The following is a 27,208-nucleotide window of genomic DNA, read 5'->3' as shown; positions in this document are numbered from 1 at the left end:
CCATCGCAAAGATTAATTGCCTGGGACAATTTGTGTCTCGATTGAAAAGTAAACATTAAGATCACATTTCAATTGGGGGGGGGGGAGGCAAGGGAGTTGCAGGGTGTTTCTAGTGTGGTAATACTCCTTCCAGGAAAACTGATAAAGGGGTTTTTGTAATTTCAAGGGGCTCTATTACCGAAGATTTATGAGTTATACATAAACATTATGGGTGCACTATTAATGGAGGATAACGTGGAAAGATTTCTGCATGATGTTCCAAATTCTGTGCCTCTTTGCTGGACCACATTCAAACAGCATTGACCGAGTGCAGTTGTTCATTGAGTCACATGCAGAAATTCTGCAAGTGGTAACACTAACATTACAGTGGGACTCATAATACTAAATGAAGTGTACACTAATATTTTCCTGGAAAGCATTTGAAGAACAGTTTAGATGCAGTTAACTCAAAATAATACTGAGGACACCATTGAATTGTATTCCAGGTGCAGAGATTGATAAATGTATTATATATGGAAATCCTAAACATCTGTCCTGGATCCGGTCTCCTGGTCCTACACTGGACAACTCTGAAATAGGTTATGTTACGAATAATCACCTACAAATAATCTACTTTGAATGGAGACTTCCCTCTGACCCATGTATGAGATACTACGCATAAAAAAGCGCCACTTGTTTCATTAATAAAATATGGCATTTCTGAGCACTGGTATTCTAAGTTTCAAATTGTCCTTTGCAGGGATCATCAAAGCCTTTCACAGTCAGACTTTCCATTGTGTATGCATAAAATGTGAGTGTGTCTCAATTCACATGCCAGATGACGAAGGCACCCTAGTACATGGCATGATGGATCATAGGGGAGGATGGAAGACCACGCCATCATGGTGGATGTGGGTTGAAAGAACCTTTTGAGATGGCTTTCCTGACAAACCAAAATCTGCAATGATAAGAATGCTAACACTATTAGTAATGCAGCCCTAGATCCAATCATGCAGATATCTCTTTCACAATACATCGCCCTTCTGATACCTTTTCACCAATGATGTGTGCATGTTTATGCTTATGCAGTCATTATTTACAACTGTTTTTAATTGGTATTATCAAAGTGTAGGAGTAATGACCAGTCAGATGACTCAAGCCTATGCTTTTGGAGAAGCTATCGAAGATATTGGCAAACTATGTTCATACATATGGAGGCACAGCAAAGTGATCCTCCAAGACCACTTGTGTCGCCTTGATATAAGCATCTCCCACGACACAGTGATAGAGGCTAGCACAGTAAGCACCCTGTGGCAGACTTGTATGTTCAATAAGAAGGTAAGAATGTGCCACAAATGCCAAAGGATACTTTCAGTGACCTTACCTGTACACAGTGGTTGGAGGGGAGATAAGCCTCACATGTCCCTGGTACAGTTCCAAAGCCAAGGGATCATTGTCTCCCTTGTACAGAAGGAGTCCATTGTCTTTATCTGTGGCCACCTGAAAAGGGAAAGTGGAAGTGAGGAAAGCAAAGTCCAGAGAGCAGATCGGCACGTTCAAGACTTCAAGGAAGGAAATAATCTCAGTAGGAACACTGGTGCAGATTCACAAACAAATTCAGAAATTTAAATAGAGGAGTTTGTGTTTACATGAAACTTGTCAATGTGTATGTTTTATGAAAAACTGCACATAAAGGTTTTGAATACCCACACATTCCAAATTTGAGGATGTTCACAACATCTATCTGTGCCCACCTCTGCCCTATCCTTACTCGCATTTTTTAAATCCCAACGCAACACAATATAGGAACATTTATACTACAAAAAATATCACTTGCTCAAAATCTATGTAATCACACACTGCTTTGTTTTATTTGGTGGGGTTACAGTTTCACATAATGGGGCCAATTATGATGCGGCTCGGCGATGGCCGAAGCCTTCCGGACTACATCGTAATGTGCCAGTCTGATTCCTTTCCGACAGCCTAATTTTGATGAAGGTGGTCGTAAAGTAATCCAACTGGTCATTCCAGATAGTTTCCGAAGGGGTAGGAGAGCCTGTTAGTGAGAATGCGGCAAGTAATCTCAAGGACGGGCCTTTCCGCCCTTGAGATTATGATGACGGTTTCTGAAATGGTTTCCATGCCGGTCTGTCTGACATGGAAATCATGTCGGAAAGTGCCTTTGGGGGCCCCTAGTAGGGCACCCTTGAGTGCACAGCCTCCGGTTGGAGGCCCCTGTTGATACATACACCTTGAGGTGCCTGCCACAGGATGCAGGGATGAACTGCACCTCCCATTTTACTATGGGAGCATGCATTATGGCCGGAATGCATGCTACCATAGTAAGATGAAGGATTGAGGAAGGGGTGTGGCGCCGCGGCCAGGGCGGCTGACTCCGGAATCTGGGGATCACGGTTCGATCCCCGGCACCGGCGGCAGATTAGCCCAGCACCATGTGACTCTGGGCAATAGCTTGCTTAATCTTCCTGACGGCCCCCAGCGCCTAGAGACCCTAACGGGTGATTGTGCGCTTTACAAATATGGATATTATTATTATTATTAATGTGACCGAACAGTGTTCTGCTGCATCCTAATGAGGTGGTCGGTACTGCTACCAGGTGTCAGTCCGTCCCCGTCCGATGACTGATTATGTGTTGCCCAACACCGTAATGAGGCCCTAAGTCTTGACCTTTATTCAGTGTGGCTTACCATTGAATTGTGACCATTCTGATGGATATGACTTGCGTCTCTTTGTCGCATACCTGAAGGGAGATATTTCCTTGAGGACGGAATTTGGTAGCTGAGAGCTCTACGTAGGAGTCTTTCCCAACAAAGTTGACTGTGATGAGTTTCTCACATTTCTGGCCTGCAAATCCAGCGAGGCAGCGGCAGACGGGTTCTTGCTGTACCAAAATGCATTGGGCTCCATTCTGACAGTCATAGTTGTCACACGGGCTGGTCTGGAGCAGAACCATTGGTGGTGGATGTTCACAGAAGAGACCGCTGCAGAAGAAGGAAGGAACAGAATCCCCATTATTACAGCAATTCCCCCAAAATTCAACAGAGAGTGAGGGAAGTCATAATTGCACTTCCTAGAGCTGGATACAGGATACAAGGCAGAACAGGTATGAATAAAAACATATATCCATTAAAAAGTATTTTTGTGATTGTGGTGCGTATGACAGCACAATGGGAAGTGCAGACCTGAATAGTAGTTGAGATCATTAAAATATACATTTTAAAGATTTTTCCTACCATTTTTAGGTTCTTATGTGGAAATCCTTATTCTGGAGGCAAGAGTGGAAGAGGTGTGTGCATGATTATGGAGAGTGTTTGTAATTACATGAAAATACAAGTGGTATATATTTTTCGTCACTTTGGTAGATGACATACCAATAAACATCTTGAGGCCTTAATACAAGCATGGCGGTCCACAGGGTTGTCGTACTCGTTGTGGTGGTCCGATCACTGTGGCAGTCCACCTGCTGTGTGTGTGGTGGTTGGACCGCCAGGAGACCGCTGGCTTTGCCGGGATCGAGGATCCCGATGTGCGGGCAGTCTGGAAAAAGGCAGCAATATGCTGGCAGTGCTGCCAAGCATATTCTGGTTTTAATTTCCTCTGCCCTTTTCATGGTGGTGAGCCCGCCAGGAAAAGGGAGGTGGACATGGAAGTAAGAGGGGCCCTAACAGGCCCCCCTCCCTACACTTCTGGGCCTGGGAGTGTTTGCAGTGGTGCACAAGTTGTGCTTCAGGCCCTGTCATGGCAGTAGTCTGCTGTTAAGGCTTTCCTATGAGCCTAACAGACCACTGCAGCACCGCCCGCCATGGATTACACTCGTAATCCGGTTTGCAGGCGCAATACGGGTTTGGTGGTCCTCCTGTCAGCACGGTGGTGGGGAGCAGACAGGAGAACCACCAAACTCATAATAAGGCTCTTAGTCAGAGAGCTGAGAATGAGACATTGCTCCGGGAACATAATTTGTTTATATGAGAAACAAAAATGTATATTTTACAGAGCCAAAGCAAATGAAAACGCCCCATTAAGCTGTTTTTACCATTTGTAACAATTGGGTGCCTATTTTTAAAAAATCATGCGTTTGTAATTTCACAAACATTTGGACAAATGTGCAGAAATCTGCCCATCTCCTTAATCTCATGAATGAATTAGCACAGTAAGAAGCTGCGGCTATTGAGAGATATTTTATATCCCAGCACTTCTTTAAATGCATTAGTAATGTATACATAGTTGTATTGAACATTATTGTCACTTAAAGGATTGACCAAAGTGTTCCTTTCAAACTCCAGGATTTGACATTGCCCTGGCATTCTCGGAGAGCCTAAAGTGGGATAGAAGAAGTGAATATTGCACATATTCACAAGGTACGAGGCACAAGCATGACCTACCAGTGAAATCGGTAAGACAAGACATACAACTTGTTAATTTTACACCTGAAACCTGCTGTCGGTGATATGGTGGTATTATCTATCTTCGCTAGCATGGCTGCCATGCGGCGCTCACGCCGCTCGAACCCACAAGAATGCAATGCCTCATCCTCTGCAATAATATATAATCCCTGTTATTTAAATAATCACTGCTGAGTCTCCTGCAGCGTGGAAACTCAACAGGGAGCTCAGAAGCATTTACGCCACAGAAGAATGAAATAACAGGTTTTACCGTAATAGACGATGTTCCTCGCTTGAGTGACAATGATCAAAATACCACAGCTATTATGTGAATTGCTAAAAAAAAGCCTTCTGTAAGAGAACATTTTCTTGGTGGGAGAAGCAGAGCAACTGAGGTGCAAAACTGCAGAAACTGGAGACTCCACAGGGGTAGACAAAATGTAAATACAACAAGCTAAAGCACTCGACTAGTTATTCGCAGTCTTGGCTGTTGATTTCTATGGCAGCCCTGAGAGTTACGCAGTGGCTAAGTGTAGTGCAGCCCAATTAATTAATTTTGTATATTACATTACATAATAAATCTAGTAAGCTTCCAGAATGATGTTTCTTAATATCATTGGTACAAAAGAAGCGATCAGCATAAATGTGGCCATGTTGGACTGCTTTGGTACATAAGCTATTTTAAAATCATAGTGAAAAAAGAAAAAAGAAAATATTGATGCAGATTATATTTTGGCCTTGTATGTGGGTTCTATTATTGCAGCATCTGGTGAGTAACCACATTATCTCTGTAGAGATAAGCTAAGTACATCTTTGTGTTTTACTTTCCTGTATATCATCTTTGGCACCTCCTTTCTCCTGCTCTCCACTATCCCCTTTCCTTTTCTGTCACTCTTTTGAGAATGATTGAGCTTTTTTTTTTAGATTGCTGAGGACAGTTTATTTTGACAAGTGTTGCTGCGATTCCCTAAATAAAAATCTAAATTCTACCTTGTTTTTATTGGACTTTTCCTCTTCTTCATCACGGTATGGTTCTGAGAAAAGTTCTCGCATATAAATCCATATGGCAGTCAAACCAGACATTAAAAATCTGATAGTCAAAGATTCGCTGATACTGAATAGCTGTGATACAACCAGTTGTTTAAGAGATTCATTAAATATACTTAAATGACCTGGAGGTCTGTACATTCCCAAGGTTTTTGTCACAAAACATTAATTTAATTTATAAATAGGGCCCCCGGTTTTATGATATTTATTATTTTAACATTTCCATCTGTATTTATCCATATTTATTTTTTGGACATCTTATTTGTATTTATCCATATTTATTTTGTGTTTTGAGAATAAATGGAGTCATTCAACTGATAAATATGCATTCATACTTTGATGACTGTCAAGTTTTAGCAAATTAAGCAGCCAAATATAACAAAACACTACACCCACATTTAAATATTACATTATATGCAAATATATGTTCACTAATGCCTGTATTTAAGGAAATCTCATCCTGTTTTTGTTTTAACTCCCCATGCTTTCTATCTGCTCAGCTGTTGGCCTTGAATGGGAAACATCCTTTACAACGCAACTTTTACCACGCAGTGCCTTTACGACGCAACTATTACAACGCATTGCGCTGGGGGGCGCTCTAGGATAGGGAATAGATTTAATTTACTATCCAACACCTTCCCTACTATCCACGGGGACTGGAGTTGGAATAGTAAATTAAACTATTCACTATCCAGCACCCCTAAGCGCTATGCGTTGTAACAGCATGCGTTGTAAAAACTGCGTTGTAAAGGCATGCGTGGTAAAAGCATGCGTTGTAATGTCATACATCCGCCTTGAATTCATGAAGGACAGCATGGAAAGTCACTCACAAGGAGGGCAATTATCTGTATTATTCCACTTTTAAAAATAAATACAGACAGAACACATATTGTTTTATGTCTGTATTTATATGTAAAAATCAGTAAAAATGTAACCTATTTATAAACAAAGAAGTTATAAGAAACTTAAGACAGTAATCTGCATGAGGATTTTCACTAATTGTCGAAGATAACTTAGCCAGCCCAAGGAGGTGTTTAAGCTGTTGACTATAAGGACACCCAGTAGAAGGCTAGTTCTAAATCATTGGCTTTTCACACTGTTGATACTTATGGGCCTCAATGGGTTCACAAACCCACAGATGGCTAAATAAATGCTTCTTAGACATTTCTGTAGATTCATAATTGATGATGTTCTGAACACATACACATATCAATAGACCTTCGTTTTCTAAAATCATTTACTAGCAATTTTTAAATTTAAAAAAGGGGTTTTCCACAAGCCGGAATGATAGATGTTTTGACTGGCCAACACATACACAGAGAGTTGGACTAGCATTCTCCAGGATACCCAACAAAAGGCATTTCACTAAAGTGTTCAAAGGACAATATGGACTGCCACAAAAAGAATGATACAGATGCAGGGGGCAGTAATATTTTCAGGCTAAATAGGAGAAACTTGAAGGTGCATATTAATTACCATGTTTAATTACCAAAATGTTAAGTTTTTCTGAAGCTAACCATTGAGCAGAGAAGGTTATTACACCACATATTTTTAACATTGATATATGCATCTCTACTAAAATCACAGCACATGAATCCTATTACAATTCTAGATATTTCTTTCAGAAACTCTATTGAAAGTTTTGGCAAAATGAATCCTTTGACATAGCAGGGACAGTACAGCATCCACAAAAACTGCTCAATATCAGGAACAGAGAGATAACACGATTTAAACAAGAGTAGGTGGCATCAAGGAAAACATACGTGTTATATCACTAGACCAAACTAGATCCTCTCGCCTAAATACCATGCTTAGGTAGAATAATTCTAATTTTTGTATACGTGGCAGGAGGTACACCGATATTCCAGACACTCTATGGAATCATGGGAAGCTGCTCAACATTTAAATGAGGTTAATTTACCCCCTTGTTACACACAGATGTCATTCTTTTATTAGAAGTAGAGAGAGTGGCTTAATGTGTTCCACCCTATATGAGGAGTATTACAGCTCAGCAATGTTCCATACTTCCTCAAGGTGCATAATTCTCCCTGTATTAATGTTTGGCTGAATTGGACAGAGTAGGCCATGGAACACAAAGAGGTATCATTAATGCTCTGGCATTTTTCAATAGCATATCTCACCTGAAACCCTGGGGACAGATACAGGTGTAACCATTCACTGCATCAGCGCACTGTGCCCCATGGCGACACTTGTGGCTTGCACAGTCATCATCGTCAGTGTCGCAATGTCTACCGCTGTATCCCGGCAAGCACTCACACCTGTGGAGATAATACATGAAACATAAATAATGCAGACTCAAAGAAGCAAGTGTCACGTAGATTTTTTTTCTGTTCTAGCAGATGTGTGAACCTTAATTTCAATTTTAAATAAAGCTCTAAGTAGAACATGGGAGACCCCTTATTCAGAGAATATTGTTTTTCTGTATCTTATTTCTGGCCTCAAGTAAAGGTGTGATTATATGTTAGCATAGTAAGATATCTTTCTTACTGGAAGTAGCAGTCATAGTAGAACCAGTCAGAGTAATTTGTAACTTCCCAACTGATAAATGTTACAAAGGCCTGCCTCTGCTGTTCCACCAAGAGCACCGTTTTATCATGTATTTACTGTCCATACATGTAAAGCTCTTTCTATGTTAATCCAATTGTAGCTGATAATTATTTTACGTTAATTAAAATAATTATAAGCTACAATTGGATTCCCAACTACTATACTCAGGTCCAGCTTTAGAGCTAGTGGTGCCTGCTGTAACAAACTTTTCTGGCGCCCAACCCACCTAATGATCTCTTCCTCGGATTCCCTCACTCCCACCCAGGCAAAAGTACCCCTCATCTCTTTATAGCTCCTAATTTCCATACATTTAATTTGTTTTAAAGAGCTGATAAAGGCTGGCTTTAAATATTCCACTCAGGTATTAACATAAAATACAGATCTGTTATCTGCAGCAGAGATATTAACCCTCTGTGCTACTTTATGGTGAGTCAAAACTGTCACTAGACAAAACTCCGATCTTCCTCTCTCTAGCAGAAACATTAATCACAAGAGTTATCCTAACATTTTTATTGCTGCCTGAAAGCAGTACGCACAATGAACAATGAACTCCTGAGGTGAGTGCCCGTGCGGCCACACTAGTCACACCATCCTAAAGCCCACCCTGACCACTAAACTGTGCATACACGTACTGGTTATGTCTGAAATTTGGAAAATGTCCCTGCAGAGCAGAAACATTTAGGGGTGTGTTTCACAGGAAATGTGGGACATCTGGTCTCAAAGATTTTAGTCTGTGTAAAAGTCCATATTTACTACTTTTTGTGATTCACAAATATTCCCAGAAGTACACCTGCAAATACATGCCAGGCATAGTTTTCCAGGCATATTTGTGGGAATGTCATGTGACTTTTCCCAAGGATTCTTATTCACCTGTATGGAGTTATCTATAATGTCGCAGCGTACAAAGGGGCAAGGGAGCTCCCTTTGAAAATGCACACCTTTGTTTTTTCTTTGAGAGAAAACATTTTTCCGCTTTCCATTCTGGAAGAGGAGTTACTCCAGCCCTCGAATAAATCTCTGACCACCGTAAGAGTGGGAAGGGATCGGATCACAGGTTGGGAATGGCATAAACTGTACATGTTAGTGGATATTCCCAAACATTTGACATTTTTGAACTGCGCCTTGGAACATCCATTTTCCACTGATGAATGGGAATTACAAGTGTGGATTTCTACACACTGGTGGCGGAGAAATACACACTGATGAATGTATTTGCAAGAAGCTAGAATCCCTTTGTGGATTTCTAAAAGGAGTAAAAGAACGACATTTGCTGGGAAACTTTTTTGCTTTGTTTACAAACAAATGTTACTTGGTGAATCTGCCCTGTAGCGATAAGCATAAGATATGGTTCAAGCATTTATGAAGGAAGCATCGTCCCTGGGAATATAGGGCCTGGACACATTGAAGACGGGATCAAAGGCTTAGAATTAACCCTGGGACAGAAGTGCCAAAATGTATGCTTGTTGCAGCAGACTGAGTCTCTTGACTGAACCATTTTGAGATCAAGCCTCACTGTGATCTTCAAATCTAATTTCACAATGCGATGCAGGGCGCACAATAAAATTTGTTTTACTTATTTCATTGTTTACTTACCTCTAATCATCCATATTCCGGTGTTTACTACCCCCCACCCTGCCCCTCCCCCGCCCCGCCTTTCCGCCCCACGGCACTCCCTCCACGGGCCGCGACTGTCTGCCAGTGATTTCCTCCCTCAGACATATTTATGAAACACAGTGCCATAACTGTCACTGTGTAAAGAAGAGAAGATAACATCACATGCCATCCAAGACTGTGGCCTTCCATGAGATAATAGACTGAAAATTAAAAGTATTTTATGTCATTTAGCTGGAAGACTTGAAACATGTATAGCATTGTCATATCTATAGGAGCTTCTGATAGTTATAATCGGAAGGTAAGCTACTAAGTCCTGGTCATAATGAACCAGTATAAGGTGGTTACTGCATGCAGTGCAAATATGGCTACCCACACAGCTCTGAACGATAACGTAGCTGACCTACTACCACTGGAAGAGATCCACTATAAATACCCACTACTTTCCTTCCAAATATGACTTTGTACAACGAAACAATGGTCACCGAAAGATCACATTACATGCTAACTAAAGACAGTAACCCTATGTGAACTTCATGGATTTATTTTGGAGGATTGAAACAATATATTGCCTTCTGACTCTGTCAAAATGCTTGAAAAAACCTCCAGAAGGGCATACCTGTGTCACTCAACACGTCTACCCAGGGATACATTAATGCATCCCGAGGATTATAAACATGGCTGTCGGAAATGTGACTATAACGCAAGGATCTAATACTACTGCAGTAAACAAAATAGTGACTGAGTAGTTGCAACCCAAGTAAGAGGAATACAATCAATTCTATATTGTTTTAAATATTTTTTTTGTTTTTCGATAGATAGTTATTAACGTGACAACATTGTGGGCAGACTGCTGTACATACTATTGCAAACACAAATGCCTGCCTATACTTAGTAAGGCCATAGGTCGATTGCTAAAATATTCTGTAATACGGTTCACTCAGCATATTTAGTGTCACCATTCAATGCTGCGACAAGTGAATAAAAACAGTAGAACAGGAACAACAGCTCATCAAAACAAAAAGAGCAGGCTATATGAGGAGTTTAGGAATCAAACAAATTCTTATTGTAGTTCAAACAAAGCTTTTTGCAGTCTTCCTGTGTGCCTCGCTATCATTTGACTTCTGTTGAAGCTGTATTTACTCCTTTATCTTACTGCATTTTCCATTAACAAATATCCACTTAAGGGACCATTGAGGAAACAAAAGCACTGAGAAACCCTGGGATTGTGAATTTCTCTGACCTACGGTATCAGGATTACTTTGCTGAGCTTTTGACCTCGCTTGGTAGCTGATCATACCAAAAACAAATATATCAACAAAAGCCTGACTTTTTAGATTCAAGTAATGGTCTTCTGAAACATCACTGTCAGCTTCCTTTTTAGTTGTACTTCATCTGTACGGACCATTGCGTGAACCATTTCAACTCGCACTTACTGGAATGACACTATGAGTTAGGAGAGAGCTGTTTCTGCCAACAAAATACCACGCCACAGGCTTGCATTAACACATGCCCTGGAAAACCCATTGCTGCAGAAATAGACATCGGTAAAGTTGCTTCCAGATGTCCGTAGAGAAACTCATACTTCACAGCTCATTCATAGTTGCTTCGTGTTTTCAGCTTTGAGGGAAGGAACAATACATTTTCTTAAATTCGCAATTGCCAAAAAGCAGGCATTCAGATCGGCCAAGTCTGATTGAGATGATCTTTTCACTCCTAGGTGCTATTGAATAACTGTATACCCTCACAAGGAAGGCTCTCATGGATGGATGGATGAGGATAAGTCTTGTATCGCTCCTCATCCGAAAGCAACAGTCAATATATTTTATTTAATTTTTAATTTAATTTAAGGGAGACCTGAACGTTGTTTTTTCAGGGCTGCTTATGTACATAAATAACCATAGGCACAATGGCTAAAATGATTGTAAGTAATAATTCAATTTAGAATAATAGCAAATGCACAAGTAACACAAACACACACACAAAATACACACTTGCTTGCCCACACAAATTTGTATCCATGTATGATTGTGTGATTCACATGCATACAGTGTGTGTGTGTCTGTATATGTGTATTTGTTTTAGTTATAAAGATTAAAATACTTGGGACACAGGACCGGTATCCACGGGTGGAAGAAGATTGTCACGGTTGTATAGTATACTTCTCTGGCTAGTTTTGAGGTCCCCAAATTCCTGCACCTGAGATTAGTGGGAACATCAGGCCTAAGTTTCCAGGTATGAATCTACATCCTGTAGAGCTGCTGGTGCTCTGGGACAGACAACCAATAGCACAGACACTGCCCAGCCCCCACCCATCCCTGGGGCCTAGACTAGACTTCACATTCTACCAACCCTATTGGAAACCTATGGTGACAGAGCGCTATATAAGTCTCCCTTAAGATAAGATAAGACCATACAGAGCGATTTATTGTGGGCACATACCTCCAGCTCAGAGCAGATGGAAATTGTGGGTGAAAATCTTTCCAGGTGAGTGGAAATAGACATTTTTCGACCTAGAAATTCTGGCTCAAGCAGATTATAACCCATTTCTGGGACTCACACTCTTATTTTGGATGCAAGATGAACACCATTCATTTCTGTTGTGTCTTTCCTTTCTTCTACCCCTTTCTTTCTGCTGTTCTTTTCGATTTTATTTATTCTATCAAAATCCTAACAAAAATAATTTTGTCTCAATCATTATTCCTTCTGGTCCATAGCTTATTTTGTCAGTTCCTTCATTCAAAATTAGTTAATCCATCCAACAATTCATTAATCCTCCTTTATGTCTCACTTTCACTCTTTCTTATTTTACTTTGTGATCCAAGTTTCTAACTTTTCTCTGAATCTGCATTCGTGCTTTGTGCCAGTTAATCTCAAATGTGTAGATATTGCATAAAATTACCTATATCCTTTGTCTTCAGAGATACATTTGGATTCGAACTTGCAGGGATCAAGGTCCAGAACGCAGTGGTCAATGACTTCATCGCAGAGCTCACCTGAAGCAGATATAGCAAATACGGTTAGCAATAAAATGACACAAGATGGAAATGTTTACGTGCAAATTGTAATTTAGAAAGCCAATGCTGTATGACATCAACAGCTATCCAAATGAAAATGACTTTTTAGTGATTTTAAGCCATATTTGTTTCCTATTCTAAGTCACCTTGACAACCAATTAAAAAGTAAATTTTAATTTTTGCATTCATGCAGTGTTTGAGGATTTGAAGTGGACCCCCCTTTTATTTTTGACTAATTGACAATTTTCAAAACACCACCTGCGAAGCTGTCCTAATATTTATACAAAGTAGGACTTTGTAGGCTGCATTGGATTAAAAAAGACACTGTTAACCTGCAAGAAATAGCAAGCCACATAGTTTCGTTATCAATCTCAACTCAGTGAGCAGAACATTTAGCATCAGCACATGCAGTGAGCTGACATTTATGAAATTGTGTACCGTAAATTCTTTGTATTAACAGCTATCATTTACTGTACTTAGAAAAAACTGAAGTGTGGTCAGAAGCGTTACAAGAAAACAACTATTATTAGTGTCTATACACAATCAGGAAGTGTTCTAGAAACTTCTTTATGAGATAGCCCACTGTTATTGCATCCCTGGCAATACGAATGTCACCAGTTTGAATCCTAAAACCACTTTGGAAATAGGGTTGATGTGCCACCGTTGCTGAGAAGGGATAAACCACTGCGATAAACAGCGGAATCATCCTCATAAATACTACTTTCAATAAAAAAAAAAAGCTAATTTTAAATCAGTGGAATCAAACTTTGTAATAAATATAATAAATACAGCTAATCTCATAACAGAGGAACATTAACTTTTGCCACATTCACCTTTTCAGTTGTGCCAGTTTTATATTTTTTAGGAAAGATACCATATTGTTTGTTGTGATAATTACCTCAAAATGGAATAATGAAATTCAAATACAAAAGAATCGTAAAGCAATTTACAAAGGGCAATCTCCTTAAGAATGATTTAATAGCAGAACATATAATGTGTAAAGTGATAAAGAAAATATTGATTATATACAAGTACATTATTGTAACCAACTTCATCCACAAGAGTTCAGTTTATTTTTAAAAGTTTGCGCATTAATGATTTCTTATTTTTGTAATGTGTTTGTCTCAATGATATAAAACATAGTCATAAGGAGGAACCGGTGTTAAAAAATTTGGTGACCATAACTTGTAATGTAAGGAAATATAGGTTACAGAAAAAATTGTGCACTGATATGATAGCGACATAGATGAAAACACTGCACTGACTAATAAGCTCAAAGGACTTTCTAGTGCAGTTTTTCTAACTAAAGTTCAACGTGAGGGGAGTGATCAGGCAGGAAGCAGAGGGATGTGCTTCAGCAGCGCACAGAAGATGCTTGTTTTCAGCATTTCGCAGCAGGAATGGCCGAACATTTTTTTTCAAGACGAATTAGAATTGCTACCTGGGTCGCCAGTCGCAGAAAAAAGCTGTTCCAGATTCTGATTTCCAACTGTTTGTAAATGTGCTTTGTCAGTGACCTGAAAAAAAGCATTGACAGGAAGGGCCCTCTGGGAGTCCAAGAACTACTCTGGTTCTGGTTTGTCCCAGCAGGAAAAGACACTGCCTGTGGAGTGAAGGTAAAGAGAACTCGTACAGGACCTCATTCATCCTGCTGGCCTTCAATTCCGAGTTTGTTGCTATGCATGTATTTCATTATTTAGCTATAATTGTCTTAGGACCTATTTTAGAGTTTGTAGACAGGATGCTCTATCACAAACGTGGGGAATGCCCATCCACTGTATTACAAGTGCATTATAGCCCATAGCATTTGCATTACACACGATGGGATATCTGTCATATTTTGTAAGAGTATCCTACCTGCTAGACTCTACATGATGCCCTTAGTCTATTGAACGTATGTGTTTCCTATGGAGTGTTGACCTATTGAATCTTCTTGATTCTGCGGTGGCTCGGATCACTATCTGCCTGTCTACTTCTTTAATCAGGTAATACAGTTCAACACTTGTCCCTTGCTATTCTTCAGACAAATTCAATCATTTGTCCATTTGCAGCCTGGAACTTTGAGTCTTCCCCATGATTGGCACGAAACCATAGGTTACATTGGTGTGGGCTGTCAGTCAGGCTTTTGAAAGCTTTACTGCACACTATAATTCTGTGAAAAGTGGCTTGTATTTCTCCACTGGCAGGTTTTCTCTGAAATTAAGGTTGGACTATTTCCCAGGGCTCTGCCAAAATATATACACCTTTCAACTGCTTTTGTTTCTCAAAGAAAATAAACTGCATAATCTCTGCTAAAGAGGCAGAACTGCCTTAAAGTGCAGGAATAGCATGAAAATAATGTAAATTAAACCTATTTATTTAGAGTGGCTCTTAAGTAAAAATAAAACTTTATTTATCCAAATTAATAGGAAGGTGTTCATCTCTTTAATAAATTCTTCTCAATCAAGGTATTAAAATTATGGGCTTCACTTTGTCAAAGTCAAAGACAAGAAACATCCAGGACTATTTGTAAATCAGGAAGCTGTGAAGGCCAGGCCTTGCCCAATGGATAAGGACGTATTTGAACCAAGCAAGCGGTTGCACAATCTCCCACGCAAAGAGGGCAAAGACAAAAGACGTCTCAATAATCACCCAAGAACTAGACTCAGATCTCCCCTACTGGAATAGAAAACAAAGATGAGAAACTTTCAAGACCACTTGCAATTCATTAGCTGATAATTCTTCACTCTTCCCCCAAAGATCATTTAGGATTACACCAAACATGAGACTGATTGAATCTTCTACTCAATGAGGGTATGGACAACAGAAGCCTGAGCACAATATCTGCCAAAAAAACAAAAACAAATCTCCACCACAAGGTTGGTAGAAATGATTGCTAAAGCTAGTCTCTTACCCTACGTTGTTTCATGTAAACCTGCACGATCACAGCTACAATAGAAGGTGATCTTTGTGTGCAACAGCAAAACACTTGCGCGTGCGCAACCCACACCTTTGTACACAGAAACAATTATGATATGAAGCGTATGCATTCTATATCTCACTCCTCTTCACTCAACTACACATTTAAGTAAGAGATGATAAAGTAAAAGATCATTCTGGCCATCATGCATGACGTTAAAACATGTTTCCGCCTAGACCACATTAAAAACCCACGTCCTTCCAAACAAGTAGAACCTACAACATAGCAAGCTACCTGTGCATCAAAGTGCCTTAACACCTCATCAGGGTTATATATTCAAATGTAATTTCAATGCAACACAAAACCATAAGATACAATTCAATGCTGATTGAAGACATCTTACACAAAAAGACAGCTGCTCAGTGCACCCATCTGTTTTAACACACATCATGATTCAAAGCCGAGTTCTAGGCTGAGGGCCACAATAATCAAATAATGTAGTCAGATACCACAAATGGATATGTAGGATTAGGACTCTAAATGTAAACATCACTAACACTCTTACTCATAATGAATTGTGTTTGTGGAAATGTGTCCTTCTTAGACTTAGAAGTGACTTAATCATTGGTTTACTGGAGGCAGACAAATGTCCCCACAGAAAAACAGCTTTGTGAAACTGGCCCAATGTCTGTTGATTTGTAGTGGCATTCCATGTGGCTTGACTTAAAGGGGTAACCCCAAATTTGGTTGGAATCTTCACCTACAAGGCTACACAAAAAACCCACAAAGGCTTTCATAGTGAAACCTACTATACTTATTTTGAAACTGCTCAAAGCTGAATACTGACCAGCTAAAGATGACTAATTATTCTAAATATTGATGTGTGGTGCAATACATATATGGTTTTTCTTCATAAACAGATAGGGATCACTATAATTTATAGGACTTTGAAGCGCATTAATCAATGTCAATTAGGTAAAAAAAAAAGTATAGGAAGCCCTCCCTTATGGCATACATGGTTTGCAACAAAAGCACTGTGTATTTGCACTATATGTACTATATGATGGATAGCAATAGTAATTAACATTCGATGACATGACAAGGTCACCGGTAATCCACTGTGAGCTTTCGGTCAAATATAATCTTCATACCATGCAGTCTAGAGCAGCTGTACTCTCAGTCATACTTGTTTGGCCCGGACAGTACTCATCTCCATTGTGCAATGCACTCCTAGACAATAGTTGCTCACACAATATCATATAATCTGAACAATAGCACTCATCATTGTGTTATGAGCTTCTTGATACAAGTACTTGCCTGTGTAATTTGGTGGGCAGAGACAGACATAGTTGTTGATCCCATCAACGCAGGTAGCATTATTTTCGCAGTCATTATCTTCACAGTCATCTGGATTAATCTCACATTTCTCCCCCTCAAATCCCAAAGGGCAGGAACAACTGTAAGGGATGAACCAAGGAAAATACATTTCTTCACCTCTCATTTCAATATCATTCTGTTGACTGCGGTGCTTTTCCCTCGCACAATTGCTGATAAAGTGTAGCATCTGCTCAGCTGATTTGTACATTTTTCTAACGGCAAAATCTGCCATCACACAGCTAAAACCACACTATAGAGCACAGGTTATGAAAAGATACTTTTCTTATATCAGTGTCCAGTCAACACAACTGTAGCTGTACTGTAGGACAACAAAGGTGAATGGATCCTCACAAGTGTTTCTTGTGTCTTTTGGAAAGTAATGCAACTGTTAGCAGACATGTATAAACTCTCTCTCATCAGGCAGAGTTGAGAATGAGGCCTAAATAAAGAACAGAAGCTCCTGCACAGTGGGAGACACCATCTAGGCTGGCCTTTAAATACACTCAAGCACAGACACCTGCAGGAATACTCCCCCCGCAGCAGTCCCCACCCTTAGCTACCAGTGGACAGGTAGGAGGGCCTTAATTGTTTTGTTCCCTCATAATTCTGGTACTGAATACAATTCTGCTACTATGGTGATTTCAGTGAAAGGACCAGCAACAATCTGAGTCTGGTGTTGGACCATATTTCTGAACCCCCATTGGGTCTTTTTGTGAGAATGTGCTCATTCCAGTTGGCCCCAACTATCACTGGGGATGTGGCTTTAGGTAATTTCCCATAAAAGTACACTACACTATACTTTCCTCACAAGCAGCAGGTTTTCATTCAGTGTCAAGGTGACTGCTGGGTTCAAATGGATGAACGGAAGAGGTGTGGCGCCGCGGCCAGGGCGACTGACTCCGGAATCTGGGGATCACGGTTCGATCCCCGGCACCGGCGGCAGATTAGCCCAGCACCATGTGACTCTGGGCAATAGCTTGCTTAATCTTCCCGACGGCCCCCAGCGCCTAGAGACCCTAACGGGTGATTGTGCGCTTTACAAATGTGGATATTATTATTATTATTATTATTATGAGTGGGCAGCATACCCATCCTCTCCGCACTTTTTACATCCAAGCTCGGAGGAAATGATTCTCATAATGTAATCACTCTTAACCCGTGCTTTATTGAGTTGTGGATGGGATTTTGTAAGTGGCAAATATTACATAATAAGAATTAAGATTTTTACAAAGACCATAGTCATAACAACTCTCTTCTGAAGAAAAGCAAAAATAAAGATTTCATAATTTGCAAAAATATTTTTGTAAAGTTATAATGAGCTCATGTGCAAAATGGTTTTTCTTCAATACCTTGTATAATAGATTACTGAATGCATTAACTATACATCTGTTAATATGTTTTAGTTGTATTTCTGTAAGACTTGCAGGATGATTGTAAATTACTAATTTTGCTGTTCTTTTTCCAAGATCAAGACAGCAATAAGCAGGAGAATTTGATCAACAAAGGACCGGACAGCATTGCTATGTACATACATACTTGAACCTGGAATTTGAGGGTGTGGGGTAACTCAGCTTGAAAGAGTACATGAACTGTGCAGTCAAATATTTTACTGAGGTATTTTCCCATGGAGAATTTGGAAGACATAATTTTCTTCCCAGACCCCACAACCTGGACTCCGAGGGGCCTCTCATTACATGCCTTTGACATCTAGTTCCTTTCCTGACGACCTTGAACTGTGAGAGGGCCACTTCCTCACAAGACCCTTTTCCGACATCTCTGCACGTGGTCACTCTTTTAAATAAGACCTGTTTTCTTTTAATGACTGCCCCAGCATATGATTAAATTTCACCTGCTGCTCGCTCCCCTAGAGGTTCATAAGAACGACTAGAGTCAGAGCTTCTTATAGGGCTAAGAACAGACTTTACCCCCTGTCGGTCCCACCGGGCAATTGCGCCTTCCTGCGCCCCACTGAAAGCAAGTCTGTTCATTATGAGCACAGCCCGGATCCCCCCAAATCCCTGCATGATTCAAAGCACAGAGAGTCATTTTTGAAGAAAGCGTTTCATAAAATTGTTGTTCTGAAATAAAGGTTTGTGAGTCTGTTTCATGGATAGCAGGAATCTGGCAGTAAGCCAGATGGACAATTCCTCCATCTGTCGCACAGAACTATACTGCTCTCGTACCTGCTTTTAAATGAGCTCTTAGACATTTTTGAAAGGTACACTGACCAGTGGTACTTCACGTTTTACTGCATTAACATTCTTTTATGTAATTCGCTGAGTGCCTACCTGAAGCCGTCCTTAACCGTCTCGCTGATGTGACAGGTTCCACCGCTCTGGCAGGGGTTCTTAATGCAGGCATTGATGGGCACTTCGCAATCTCGACCCTGAGGAAAGAGGTTCAGCAGTGAGTAGTCGCAACTACTACATGTGTCTGTACCATGGAATGTTTTCATTGTTCACAGTCATATAATAAGGTCAGGATACAAAGGAAAGGCTATTTGGCTGCTTATACATTAGGGCTTGTGGTTTATTTCCAATATATTCAGCAATATGCATAACAGAGGTTATTTTCAGCACTTTTCAGCCCCTGGGAAAAGGAGTAGGAACAAATAGGGTCAATTGAATGCAAGCGCAATGGAGGTTTAAGAATCCTCTGAAAGGTTATTTATGCTCCGCATTTTTTTAATTTTTCCGTAGTTGCGCTACCACAATAGAAAATGCTTGCTTGACCCGCAAGTAAAATGTTTCGGAAGACAGAGTGACTGAGAGGAAGAGACCCAGTCGAAAAGTACATTGACGGATCTTGCAGCATTCAGCTATCAATATTCAGCATTAACAGCATAGCCCATTTCTCTTCTGACCATAAATTCGTTATGCACACAATGTCACATTCGAAATGAAGAAGTTTTATACTGTGGGAGCTTCTGGCTGAAGATGACACTACTTTCTGTCATTTCCTCACCACTCCCAAAATCCACCTTGCTTCTTGCCACCAGTTTCCCCTATAAATACGTGCACTGAGCAATACATACGTTTAGTTGCTGACATCAGCTGATACTGTGTTCGAGTATGCATGGTGCATTTGCACTCCTGGATGCAGTCAGTAAGTTGGATCTGGTTAACTATTTGTTATAGACCAACCTGTCTGTTGCATTAAGGGATATAAGTACCTCAGCAAATGCTACGGATTTATAGCATGGTAAAGTCACTCACGGGAAAAAGGAGAGGTATCACTGCTTTTGGCCTAGAAAGCAGAAGCAGTTACTTTACAAGACAGCATGAGATCTATTTCTGGGAAAGTGATAGAACTCCTACAAAAATGACAAGGTCACTGATGGAAGAATAGGTCTGAACAGCAAGTCCATAGGGTAGCTGAGGGTAAAGTTTAGGGATTCTGTGGAGGCCACAGGGGTTGGTTGCAAAAGAAGCTAGGACTGAGAACAGTAGTCAATGGCATAAGGCAAAATGATGGAGCCTCTCTGCAGAATGTTAAGAGGGGCCCCTGAGTCTCATATATATATTAAATGGTCTTGGGCTGAAGGCTTGGTGCCCCCTTCTTCATGGGGGGCTTCGCTGCGCCCCTGACAGCAGTAGACGCACCAGTGGAAGAGTGAGGACTTCTTTGGCCAACTGTACCAGATAACACACCCACTGAGAAGCTAGTGTGAGTTAGACACTACTAAGCTTCATTAGATATATGTGTATACCAAAAATCAGACCTTTATTGTACTAATGCCGGGTTTAGAACACAGGTCTCTTTAGTTAAAAGTTAGAAACTAAGACGGTCTGAAGCATCGATTCACAGTTAAAAAAGAAAAAGATTTTTAATACAACCTCAAGTAAATGATTTGTAGCTACAAATCCTGAAAAGGGAGGTTCTTTTTTTGTTGCATTAATCGACACAGTACAAATGTTTAAACCTTTAACTGACTGCATTATACACAAAAGAAAACAATGAATTCCCGGACTCCTGTTTAAAATCAATGGAACAGACTTTCTCAAAATTTATTTGGTCATATTCTAAACCAAGACGCGCATTAAAATTCCTTACTCTACCAAAGGAACGGGGGGGCTTAGGTTTACCAAACTTGCGGCTTTATTATTGGGCAGCAAACATGATTAACAGTCAAGAACTTCTTCAAATAGAATTAGCGAATGTAGCATCACAGGGTGGGCAACCATCTATTTATAACCTGTTGTTAGGTGAAAAAAACTCTGGATATCCATGGCGTCATCTACATGACAGCTATCACAAAAACGTTAAATTTAAGCCGCTCCTACATTCTTTTAAAATATTGCAAAAAATAAGAAAACTAATGGATATTGGGCGAATCTCATACTATACACTCTTTAAAGATAATTTAGATCTGCCCGCTATTTTCAGGGATAGCTGTATGAAGAAATGGGAAGCAGCCGGAATTACACACTTCGGCAATCTCTGCTCTTCTTCGGGGTTTCACACATTCGAGGAACTAAGAATGAAATTTCAAATTAACAACAGAGACTTCTTCAAATACCTACAAATACGGGACTTCATAACAAAAAGAAATCTTTGTGAAATCATCAGCATAAAATGTGAGATATTTGAGACACTGTCGTCCAGTAAAGTTAACACCATTAGTGAAATATATATATCCTACTAAGTAACTCGGTACCTGATGATATAGGAAAGATAGCCTCGAAATGGGAAAACAAAATTGACATATCCCGAGCTGAAATTGAAAGTACAATGGCAATGTCACAAAATTATTTACTATCAACTAAACTTCAAACACAGTTTTATAAAACCCTCTTTATGTTATATTACACTCCTGACAAAATTGCAAAATGGGGCTCGGGTAAAGGAACTCACTATCCCCGGTGCCACTTTCCGAATGCAGACTGTATACATATTTTTGCTACCTGCGACGGCCTATCCCAACTGAAACTCGATATTGAGAGGTTTATAACAGCGGTGGTGAAAAATCCCATTACCTTGAGTATTGAAACGATGCTTTTAGGAGCGAATGACCCAAACCGGAATCGACAAGGGGCGGAATTTATATTTATGTCAATGGCTGTTTTTAGGATGTGTATTGCATCGGCCTGGTTAGAGGAACTGGCACCCTCATTTCAGCAATGGCTTGCTAGATTACGAGCCACATTTAAGTTGGAAATTGCAATCTATAAAGGGAAAGGTAGAAAGAAACGCAATGCTGGTCGGAAAATCTGGGCTCCGCTACAGGTATGGTGTGATAATCAAGGCAATAATAATAATAATAACAGGGAACTCCCTCAAACCTAAATTTAGATTTATTGGTGTCACTCTTAGTGAAGTCTATATATGGGATTTAACTATTTAACCAGGTAGTAAGGAACAAAGGAACTGATAACTGCTCTTGTATTTGTATTTGAACTTGCAATGGCCTCTGTCTTCTTATTTGAAGATTTTATTTTATTTTATTTATGCTGTGCTATTATTGTACATGTGCCTTGCTTGATGTAGCTTGATTTATTATTTTCAAATGTCAACTCTGTGATTGACTTTAGGGCACAGCACACAGTTATTAGACTGGGCCAAACGATGCATAATGTGGTACCTATATTGCATATCTTTCTTTTTGTATCTTTTCTTTTCCTAAAGAAGTCTGCCAGACTAAGGGGTGGGGGAGGGTTAGGGGGTTACGGTGAACTCTCTCAGTGTAAATGTATGTATTCTATGATTTTATATAAAAATCAATAAAAACCATTTAAAAAAAAAAGAAAACAATGAATTGCTACGATCCAATTTAGATTCAATTTCTTATTGAATTAATGTGCAATGGTTTCTCCAACACAGCATTCATTGAGTCGATTATTCATCTTTAATTACTTTTAGTTTAGTTCCTAGGTTAGGCCTCTGCCCATGATATTAACATATTCAGTACATTTTTGAAGAAGTGCATATGGCGATACGTTTTCTAAATTCGAAGCTATTTTTCCTACACTCTGCAACTATTCTTCCATCTATGTCTGAGGCCTTGGCGCTTTGGAACACCTGTAACAATATAACATTCTTTTTTTCTTCTTTTTTTTCCCATCCTAGAATAGTGGGGGGGGGACTAATATTTCCAATGCAGTGTAAACTGTTATATTGATTGGAGCGGGTTCTGATGTACCATAAACGCATTATGGCCTCTTGCTTTCGTACCATCTTCACAATAGTTATCTACATCTATTAGATCAGACTTTCTACTTGGACAAATCGTATTTCTTTTCCTTGTGGTGACTTTAAAAGCGAAATAACTCCCTCACCAGAAACTATTTAACATCCGACTACCTCAGAACATATGTTTTTCCTCAGTTAGACATCGAATGTATCTATTACTGGTCTGAGCATAGGCTCTGGGATTCTTTTTAGAGTCAAATACAGTCAATAAATGAACAAACTATTAGGTTCACTCCAAATGAGTTACAACTTTATGCATTAATTTGTGGAGGAGTCCCCACTCTTTTAAGCTTTTATCTATCTGTGTTTGTCTTTCCTATTTTTGCATTCATCTTCCTTCTCAGAAGATGTTACTTGATGAAACTTCGATATAGATTGGAAATATTTCCATTTTGTTCTTTTACTCCTTTGGGAATTCCAGCCCATCCCCACTACTTTGTGTGTTCTCCCCATCAACTCCACAGCTGGAGTTACTAAAAAAGACGCTCTCGGTGAATTGCACTCTGATTTCAGTTCATGGAATGATAGGAACTCTCTTCTCAGTTATCTGAGAGTTGTGATGCCACTCTATCCAGGGCTGAAGTGCTTCCATTGTAATCTGTTGTGGAAGGTCGAGATTATTCTATAACAGAGTATATCCATGTCACAAAGGGATTTTTGCATATTTCCTAAGCACCTTCTAAATTTTACAGACTTCCATCCTTGTCTTGTAATTTTCTTACAAAACTTCGAATGTTGGGAATTCAATAACATTTCCTAGAGTTCATGTTTGCTGCCATTCCTTTAAACAATGTAATATTGCATACACTGGCATTGTCAGTTTTAACAAGCACTGTAAATACTTTCCCATGGTGGAAACAAAAACATTCTTCAAAGCCAAGCAAAGCCCATCCACTCTCTGCCAGTAAGCACTGAAAGCTTTAGTCTGCTGATTATAGGTGTCTTGCCAACCCAGATAACTCTAACTACTGTATCAATTGTTGTCAGGATCCTCCTAATGATACATACAGGTATTGCTTGAAACTGGAAAAACAAATGTGGAAAGATAAGACTATTTTTTAACTTTTTTGAATTAAGAGTGCACAGTTTAGTTCAAACAGTTCATCTTGGTCTCTTGAGGGATTCACTCTCATATATGTAACTGCTTTAAATGTATTCCTTTTCTGGAAAACCTTAGGACGTACTTTTTCTTTTGCTTGGACTACTAGTATTTCAGTTATTTCTGCTTTCACTTTATATCCAGATACAGCGTGTCATCACGTTTTCAAGGTTAGCTCAGCTTGAGGCAATTATAGTACCACACCATCAGCATATCAGCTGCTTTTTGCTACGTCTGAGCACACTATCAGGCAAAGTATAACTGCCCTCTCTTGTATCATAACTTATAGAGTATCAATTAATAGAGCAAATAAAGTAATCGAAAGAGGGCAGACCTGCCTAGTACCTATTGTAATTCAAATTGCCTCCGAAATAATCTATTCATATAGTGCTTCAGACGTGCTCACATGTTGTCTTGCAAATTTATGTTGTAAACTGGACTGGTATATCAAAACTATCCATCGCCTCCCACAAAAATTAAATATCAAGTTCAACAGATCAGACACATTTCCAGCATCTAAGAAAATGGCTGCCATTGAGCTGTTTTCTGTTGAGGCCCTCTCTAGTGCTTCTCTCTACTGATACGTACTTGTGGCTTATACTCGTCCATGTAAGAGTCCTAACTGATCATCATGTTTCCTAATACTTTACCAAGTCAACCCACCATGACTTTCATGAAAATCTTATTTACAGTTGAGGAGGGCTATTAAATGATATGAACTACATTCCAAAGGATCTTTTTCAGACTGTAAAAAAATGTGAGGAGGACCTTTTTAAAGATGGTGGTCTTAGACCCTTCCCCTTTAAAAATGGAATGTAACAGTATTACTAGAAATGGGGAACTTTCTTCTTCTATTGGTTTGCAACATTATGTTGCTATTCCATCCTTTATATCAAGAAACAGTGGGGAAAGAAGGAACCAATTAAATTTTGAGAATACAGTCCCGGAGGCCCGGGAATTTGCTTTGTTCTAGCTGAGAGTCCACATAAGTCCCAAAGGGCCCCCAAATATCTTTGGGACGGGAGGAGCGAGGTAGTGTACTGGAATAGACTTCGCTGTTAGTGTTACAGAATGCTAGACTTTTCAGCCAAGTGTGTAATGTGGGAACTGTCTTGCGGCCCCAATGAAGAGCGATTTCCCTTTTGGCCAGCAGCAAACTAAGGGAGACAAATCTCCGAACTCCTTTAGGGAAGTTTACCACATAACATAATAATGCCACTTCGGGTGTGGGGACAAGGGTCAGTGCAGTTATGTCTCCTAGCGTTTTGTGTACCGCCTCCCAGTATGACTGTAGTTTTGGACAAGTCCACGTGAGATGGCAAAAATCAGCGTGTGGAGCGTCACATTTACGACAGTTATGAGGGCTGGACGGATCAAGCCTGTGAGACCTGGTGGGGGTGATGTACATTCTACGCAGGAATTTTAAATGGAGTAGTTTATGTCGGCTGTTTAAAGAGACTTCATTCGTTACTGCGCAACATTTGGTCCATTGGTCGTCTGAAATGGGGCGGCCTAAGTCGTTTTCCCAGTCTTTGCGAATTTTGTCGTCATTGACCGGTATATTGCCGGAACATGCCTTGTACAGCTTAGATATGAGGTGTACCCCTCCCTTACTCTCACTGATCATAGAGTGGAGAGAAAGAGTCTGGCTCAATGGGAAAACCAGACAAAGAGGCGCATAGAGCAAAATGTATACTTTCCAAAATGAAGCGATTATGTGTGCTAGTTGACAATTTAGGCAGCTTCATTCTTTTAAAAAAACGTTTTTTTCCAGATTTGGCTCTCATTTGTATTTACAGTGGGTTTTATAAAGGTGCCCAAATGTCTCTTCTTCTAACATAGCTCTAGTCATAAATTCTTTGACTATTGATTTCCTTGACCATCTTTCTCTTCCTGCTCTGCCATGCCAAGAGTTTTCTTATCTCATTACTCTCTCCGTAGTTTCTTTGCTTATGTCTTCTATATTTTAATATTACCAAGTGTTTTAGGGAAGATTCAGGTTGTTAATTCACATACTCATATTGTGCATTACAGGGAATTCTCAGAAAAGTTCTTCATGTATCCTATATAATAGGGAGTGTCACTTCTCTATTTTGCCCATATCTATTCTGAAGTTTCAAGCCCTCTAAAAACAGTTTTAAATGCCTCCCACACTAGAGTAATCTCTGCAGTCCCTATATCTGTAGAAAAATGTGCTTAATTTTCAAAATTGAAAGAGAAGTTCTCAAAAACTCCTCACTAGCTTTAGAGTCATCATTTGCATGAGTCAGTGTGATAGCCTTAATATCTATAAATTTCTTGACACACTAAAATACACTGGAAGAAGTGACACATTAGAAAGAGTGCCTTGAGTTGTTAGACCTAATAGTATTTGCACTCTGATTGTGGGAGCTGGTCAAACCCACTTACTACCTTTTAGCACCAGCTATTTTCCCTCCAAACGAGACTTGTGCATATGGATCCCTATTATCGGAACTAACAACTCCCAAACATTTATCTTTTACATATATGGTCACTTAGTTCTTTCTTGTGTGAAAGTTGGTTTTAGCAGAAATGTCTCAATACAATTTATATATACGCAAGATATTTTAAATGTGCAGATTGTGAAAATAGGGATCGCATGATGAAATGTAGCACATATAAAACCTACGGTACTCCTGAACATTATGTATGATATGTGAGAAAAAAAACGATCTGCTTTATTTAACCCAAATATTCTACTTCAATGTCTATCATTAGACATTTGCATGAAGACTATATCTAGGAAATGAGTTACACCTAAATCAATACTTAATTTGTAAAAATATAAGTGCCAGGACCCTCGTTAGCAGGCCAATTCCACATGCATTGCCCATTGCCACTGCCAATTACAGTAACATCACATTCCTACAAGGTTGACAATTTTGACTATTCCAAGCCACCAAAACTATGACTAATGACTTTGGCTGCAGTTATAATAGTATACTGGATTAATAAATATTTCTTGTGCTCGTCTCTAAATTAGACAAACAGCTCCAC

General features: G+C 39.6%; 1 protein-coding gene across 4 annotated transcripts in view; it reads right to left on the bottom strand.

Annotated features, from left to right (window-relative positions):
• The window catches only part of SLIT3 (slit guidance ligand 3), a 1,039,834-nt gene that overhangs the window by 43,416 nt on the left and 969,210 nt on the right, over positions 1–27,208 (bottom strand). For all 4 annotated transcript variants that reach the window (XM_078653381.1, XM_078653382.1, XM_078653384.1 and 1 more), the window contains 6 exons: positions 19,191–19,288; positions 16,843–16,982; positions 12,512–12,605; positions 7,572–7,709; positions 2,742–2,982; positions 1,364–1,479 (listed from right to left, as the gene is read on the bottom strand). In XM_078653381.1, the coding sequence (XP_078509507.1) occupies positions 1,364–1,479; positions 2,742–2,982; positions 7,572–7,709; positions 12,512–12,605; positions 16,843–16,982; positions 19,191–19,288 (827 nt within the window). The remainder of the gene's footprint in view (positions 1–1,363; positions 1,480–2,741; positions 2,983–7,571; positions 7,710–12,511; positions 12,606–16,842; positions 16,983–19,190; positions 19,289–27,208) is intronic.

The sequence above is a fragment of the Lissotriton helveticus genome, chromosome 7 (assembly GCF_964261635.1).
Source record: "Lissotriton helveticus chromosome 7, aLisHel1.1, whole genome shotgun sequence".
In the NCBI taxonomy this organism is placed as follows: Eukaryota; Metazoa; Chordata; class Amphibia; order Caudata; family Salamandridae; genus Lissotriton; species Lissotriton helveticus.
This window is presented reverse-complemented; position numbering and strand designations above follow the sequence as displayed.